General features: G+C 37.0%; 1 protein-coding gene across 1 annotated transcript in view; it reads left to right on the top strand.

The window, feature by feature from the left end:
* Positions 1-6,101, top strand: part of Gtf2b (general transcription factor IIB) — a 37,560-nt gene extending 31,459 nt beyond the window's left edge. Inside the window, exons 4-7 of the mRNA XM_010636669.3 lie at positions 2,705-2,851; positions 2,986-3,115; positions 4,359-4,640; positions 5,694-6,101. Of these exons, the coding sequence (XP_010634971.1) occupies positions 2,705-2,851; positions 2,986-3,115; positions 4,359-4,640; positions 5,694-5,827 (693 nt within the window). The 3' untranslated portion in view covers positions 5,828-6,101. The remainder of the gene's footprint in view (positions 1-2,704; positions 2,852-2,985; positions 3,116-4,358; positions 4,641-5,693) is intronic.
* Positions 6,102-6,498: the final 397 nt, after the last annotated feature.

Here is a 6,498-nt window from a genome sequence, read left to right as displayed (position 1 = left end):
AAAAAAAAAAAAAAAAAAAAAAATTGAGGTTAGTAGGTTCTTTATGATCTGATATTGGTATGTTCCTTGAATATCAAGAATGCCTCATGCCAGGTGGGCGTGGTGGCGCATGCCTGTAATCCCAGCACTTGGGAGGCTGAGGCAGGAGGATCTCTGTGAGTTCGAGACCAACCTGGGCTACATAGTGAGTTCCAGGTCAGTTTCGACTACATAGTGAGACCCCGTCTCAACAAACCAAAAGAAAAAAAGAAAAAGAATACCTCTTTTTCCTCCATGCCATATATTTCATAGAAATCTTGATCATTTCACGACTTTGTATGTAAAGTGATTATATCATATCATGTAGTGAATAGTATATGCTGTTAATGGTAGCTCTTATTAATATATAAGGTGGAAGCATAATTTCTGCTGCACTTGGTTTTTTCAGTACTGGGATTTGATCCCAGGACCTCATATTGTACTATAACCCCAGCCCTTTTTATTTTAAGTCAGGATCTCACAAAGTTGCCCAGCTGCCCTCACACTTGGGATCCTCTTGCCTCAGCCGGCTGAGTAGCTGGAATTACAGGTGTGCGCACTGCACCTGGCTCATCTGGCTCTTTTTTGCTTTGTTAGATGAATTGGAATTAGTGGTGACGATATTCTGAAGGACTAATCAGGGAAGCGTATGGTATTTTAGAACTTACTAATGTATACAGAAATCTGTTTAAGAAAATAAAAAGTTTTTTTTCATGTTTAATTGATAAATTGCACATCAAATTTGAAAAATGGGGTACAGGCTGTGTTAAATGGTGTACAGATTATATGCAGAAATACCCTTAGGCTACATCTGCATTTGCTTTAAGCCTTATAGGCTGGTTGAATGGTATATGACAGACATTTTAAAATGTAGGATTCCAACTAACTGACACTGTGACTTTTTAAATATTTTAATTTTTAAAAGAATACATGACTCAAAAAATAAATGTATAAAAAGAATATAGTAAATTTTCCTCACCTTTGACCCCCAAAGTCTCAGTTCCCACTGCAATCCCCTGTCTCTTTCTCTGCCAGAAACAGGTAACTACTCTTAATAGTTTCTCCTGTATCGTTGCAAAGGTGTGCTATGTGGCAAAAAAAGAGAAGCTTTTAAAATGCTACGTTTGTGTTACATTTATCATGTAAAAAATTTCTATATATATTTCTGGACTGTTCTATTGTTAATCATATGCCTGGGAACTAGTCCTCTGTCATTGATCTTTGTCAGTATTTTCTTCACTAGTCTTTTTGCATTTAAAGGCTAGGATCACTTTGTTTTCTGCTTTAAGATGTTTGGTTTTTATTTTCGCTAGGATTTTGATTAGATTTATTTGCAAATGGATGTAGAGAATATTGTTTTTTCTTGATACATTGTCCTAACCAATAACATGGTACAGCCTTACTATTTCCTTAGATCTTATGTAGCCATTAAGAAATGTTTTAAAGTTTTCTTTGTAAACATCTGCATGTTATGCCCTGACCCCTAGTACTGGGGATTGAACTCAGGATCTTGCGCCACAGAGCTAAATCCCCCAGCCCACATCTTCATGTTTTTTAAGTTTATTCCCAGAACTTATTTTGTTTTGTTTGCACTTGCAAGGCAGGCGGTAGAACCACTGAGCTAAATCCCCAGCCCTCCCAGAATTTATTTTGAAGTTGCTGTTGTAATTGAAGTATTTTCCTTCATTGTCTTCTGATTAATTGTATATATGAAGGTCTTTGTTGATCTTCACCTCACTTTAATGAATTTTTATTATTTATAGCAATAACATTTTTAGTGGTTTTCTTGAGTATCCTGGATATACATAGGTACTACCTGCACATAGCTCATCACCCCCTTTCTAATTTTGTACTTAGAATTTTTTTTCTGTGGAAGAATATTGATTATATTTTCTAGGAGAGTTTTACATGTAGTTGTAAGAGAGGTACCTTTCCATCTGACTTTAATAATACTGCTTCATACTTCTCCCATAATTGTAGTGTTGGCTTTGGCATGAAGAGTTCATTTTTGTAACATAAAATGATGTCTAATATTTTATGAATTTGGATGCTTGTTTGTTTGTTGTACTGGAGATTGAACATCAAAGATGCTGTGCTACATCCCTACCCCTTTTTATTTTGAGACAAGGTCTTGCTAAGTTGCCTAGGCTGGCCTAGACTTTCAGTTCTCCTGCCTTGGCTTTCTGGGTAGCTGGGGTTGCAGATATGTGCCTCATCCAGCTTTCTGTGAGCTTTTCTCCAAAATGAATTTTGAATGCCATTTGCTTGCCTTTTTGGTACTTTCAGAAATCATAGGATTTTTCTTCCTAAATCTGTTACTCTCATCTTTTATATTATTAGATTTCATAGTAGATATCTCACATTTAAGAAAAGTCTCCATTGGATCATATTAAACTTTTTAATGTGTTGCTAATTTCTGTTTATATCATATTTATGAATGAAATTGGACTATTTCATTTCCATGTCCTGGAACAATTATTTAGAATTTATGTATTCCTTAGTGTTTGCTTTAAAAATCTCTTTAAAAGATCTGAATGTGGTCCTTTTTCTGTTTGAAGAATTGAGCAAGATGTACAATGCAGACCTCTTCGGCATATGGAATCAGATTGTATATGTTATATTTTCTTATAAATTATTCATTTAAATTTTACAAAAATTTTTGCAGTGTTATAAAACTGTCTTATAGGGTACGGGAGCTGCAAGTTTTGATGAGTTTGGCAATTCTAAATATCAGAATCGAAGAACAATGAGTAGCTCTGATCGAGCAATGATGAATGCATTCAAGGAAATCACCACCATGGCAGACAGAATCAACCTCCCTCGAAATATAGTTGTAAGCTCTTGTGTCTCTCCTTTAAAAGCCATTCTTGTATCTGCTTAGCATAATTTAATGAACACATAAAATTTTGATATTGCAACTAATTAAATGGCCTAGAGTTAATTAAACTTAGTTTCTCTGCTTTGAAGGATCGAACAAATAATTTATTCAAGCAAGTGTATGAGCAGAAAAGCCTGAAGGGAAGAGCTAATGATGCCATAGCTTCTGCTTGTCTTTATATTGCCTGCAGACAAGAAGGGGTTCCTAGGACATTTAAAGGTAAGTTTTTAGTTGCATAAAGGAACCTGCAGCTTTGACAAGTGGAAGCTAAGTTGTGTCACATTGTTACACAGTAATCCTCGTGATTATCACTTGCCATTAACTATTTATTTTGATCCTTAACAGCAAATTTGTACCATGATTTACTGACCATTTTCTTTACAAGCTCTTTTTCCATGTAGTTATTTTAGTCCCTGTAGCCAATTGCATTCTTTGCTAGTAAGGTTTTTTGACTGAATATATTTTGTGGCCATTGAGGCCTGGTATCATAAGCTGTAGTAGAGCTTCTGTAGAACATCTGTACAATGCGTGCATGAAAATAGCTTCCACTTCTAATGCAAGCTTCTGTAAGCAAGGGCTGAGCCACAGGAGGCATCAGCGAAGTTTTTCCTCAAGGTAATGACATTTGCATTTTCACACTTAAGTTAGGGGCTTGGAGATAACGGGTGTTTCTCACCATGTGAGTATACTGCGGTCTCTCCACAGTGTGGTCACAATATTTACATTGACTTTCACTGACAAAACGCAGTTTAGCTAAAGACTATAATTACCCTTCATTCAACCAGTGAATACAGTATTTATGTTTTATAAGATTTACTATGTCAAAGTGAAGTGGCTTTTATTACCATCATCTTTTTTTTGTTGTTGTTGCAACTAAAATAGGCTTTTCCTAAATTTATTCTGAAAAGTGTTTAGTGGTCAGATGTTTAGAATAACAGAGTGACTCATTTTGTCTAATTTCATCGTGGCCTGTAATCACAAGGATTGCATGTACACGTGACATCGTGTAGCTGAGAGGTATTCTTAGCTTATTTTCTTTCATCTCCTTGTAATAGATTAATATATAAATACCAAAGAAAGTTCTGAATAGTTGGAGAGACTTATTTGTATAAATTGAAACTACAGAGGGCGGGGGATTTGGCTCAGTGGTTTTGCCGCCTGCCTTGCAAGGACAAGGGCCCGAGTTTGATCCCCGGTATACACTCCTCCACCCCCAAATTGAAGCTACAGAGAAGTTAATGTTTTGAAAGATTAAGACCTAAATTTAACTTTAAAGTGTAGTGAACATTTAAACGAAGAAATTTTAGGTTAGCTTTATTGGAAGTATCACTGAGAGGATTAAAGTTTCACTTTTAAGGCCTGATTGAAGTTTTTCCAAGTAGAATATTATTTTTATAATCAAAGGCAAATGCTTTTAAAATGAAGTATATGACTTATGGATTTAAATATTTTTTTCTTTTAGAAATATGTGCTGTATCACGAATTTCTAAGAAAGAAATTGGCCGATGTTTTAAACTTATACTGAAAGCTTTAGAAACCAGTGTGGATCTGATTACTACTGGGGACTTCATGTCCAGGTTCTGCTCCAACCTCTGTCTCCCAAAGCAAGTGCAGATGGCAGCGACACACATAGCCCGCAAGGCCGTGGAGCTGGACCTGGTTCCGGGAAGAAGCCCGATCTCCGTGGCAGCGGCAGCTATTTACATGGCCTCACAGGCGTCAGCTGAGAAGAGGACCCAGAAGGGTAAGGCCATCCCCGGAAGGGTAGTTAAACCGAGACTGCAGTGGTGACTGAAGTGAGAAGCAGGTCAATGTCCAGAACCTGTATTTAAGAAATAGCTCCTCACTCGGCACCAGAACTTCTAAGAAAGTACAGCATTTTGCTTATAAAATAATGATACTAGGAGGCATGGCCTGTGTCTGAAGTTTTTGTTTCCACTGAATCATTTACTTTTCACTTTTTTCATTTTTAGAGCCCCCTCCCCAGTTCCTGATCGTTTTCAATAATTCCCCCCCCCAGACTTGTTTTAGGTCTTAAAGAGGGGATGGCTTGGTGCTTGCTTTCTCAGTGTGGCATGGAAGTCTACAGTCAGCATACTGAATGAGGAATGTATATTTTGTTTTCTTGGGGTTTTGTTGTTGTTAGTGCACAGTTGCGCACATAATGACTACATCTGCTGTGGAGAGTTGATGCGTGCACACAGCACATTGATGCTTGGTATTCTATTGATTACTCATGGTACCATCCCCTGCGTGTGTATTTGAGTATATTAAACCTTTTAATACTGTTGACAAACCTTTAAGGTAGAAAGTACTACTACATTATCAATATTTTTACTTTAGCTCCTGTTTTCTCCCTTTTAGTTTATATTTTCTTTTGTTTTTGTTGTTTTGCTCTTTCGTTTTTTGAGACAGGGTCTCACTGTATAATTCAGGCTGGCCTTCAGTTCACTAGTCCAGGTTGGCCTCAAACTCTTAGCGATCCTCCTGCCTCAGCCTCCCAAGTACAGGGATTATAGGCGTGCGCTGCCACGCCCAGCACTTTTTGGTTCTGTTTTTTGTTTTTTTGTTTTTGAGGTAGGGTCTCTCTCAGGCTGGCCTGGAACTGAGCAGTCCTTCTGTCTCAGCCTTCTCAGTGCTGAGGTTATAAGTGTGCGTCATATACTGGCTTTCAGTTTGTATTTCATTGTCAGTTTTAAAAGTCAATATTTTGTTTGTTTGTTTTGCTCTTGGGTAGTAGGAAGGATGTAGAAGGGGAAAACATGCTTATTACTATTTAGGTATTTTTGTCTTTTAGAAATTGGAGATATTGCTGGTGTTGCTGACGTTACAATCAGACAGTCCTACAGACTCATCTATCCTCGAGCCCCAGACCTCTTCCCTTCAGACTTCAAATTTGACACCCCAGTGGACAAACTACCACAGCTCTGAGCTGAGGCGGCGAATGCAGACTCCCGCATCCACAGGACTTTGTCTGTGGTACACAGCCTGCACATAGTGCCGGGTTGAGCCTTCACAAGGAAAACAGACGTGGTACGTGTTTTAGGGCTACATGTTACTGCTTGGCATTCTGTATATATATATACTAGTGAAACATATTTAATGATTTAGATTTCTTACTGAATTTGTGTTCTTTTGTAGCAATCTAGGAAACTGTATTTTGGAAAATATTCGAGATTATGTAAAATTCTTGCATAAAACATTTTTCAAAACTAAATTTTTTGTTATAATTACATGTTATATGTAATTTATAATATATAATTTTAAATAATGTATATCATTACAGCTGATGTATCTGATAGAAGTCCTTGTTTTCCATTATTTTTCTTTTACATATATATAGAGGTTTTAAAATTTTAATAAAGTCGTGGAAATAGCAAATGGTTTTGAAAATGATTGCTAACATCTATAACATTTAGTTTGTAGTTTGAAAGGGTGTGTGTAGCCAGGTATGGTGTTACACATCCCTGTAATCCTAGCACAGGGGAGGCTGAGGCAGGAGGATCACTGCAAGTTCAAGGCCAGCCTGGGATACATAGTGAGTTCAAGGGAACTACATAGCTAGACCTTGTCTCAAAAAAAAAAAAAAAAAAAAAAGGGGG

This window comes from Fukomys damarensis, unplaced genomic scaffold (assembly GCF_012274545.1).
Source record: "Fukomys damarensis isolate Sample0158 unplaced genomic scaffold, DMR_v1.0_HiC HiC_scaffold_33, whole genome shotgun sequence".
In the NCBI taxonomy this organism is placed as follows: Eukaryota; Metazoa; Chordata; class Mammalia; order Rodentia; family Bathyergidae; genus Fukomys; species Fukomys damarensis.
This window is presented reverse-complemented; position numbering and strand designations above follow the sequence as displayed.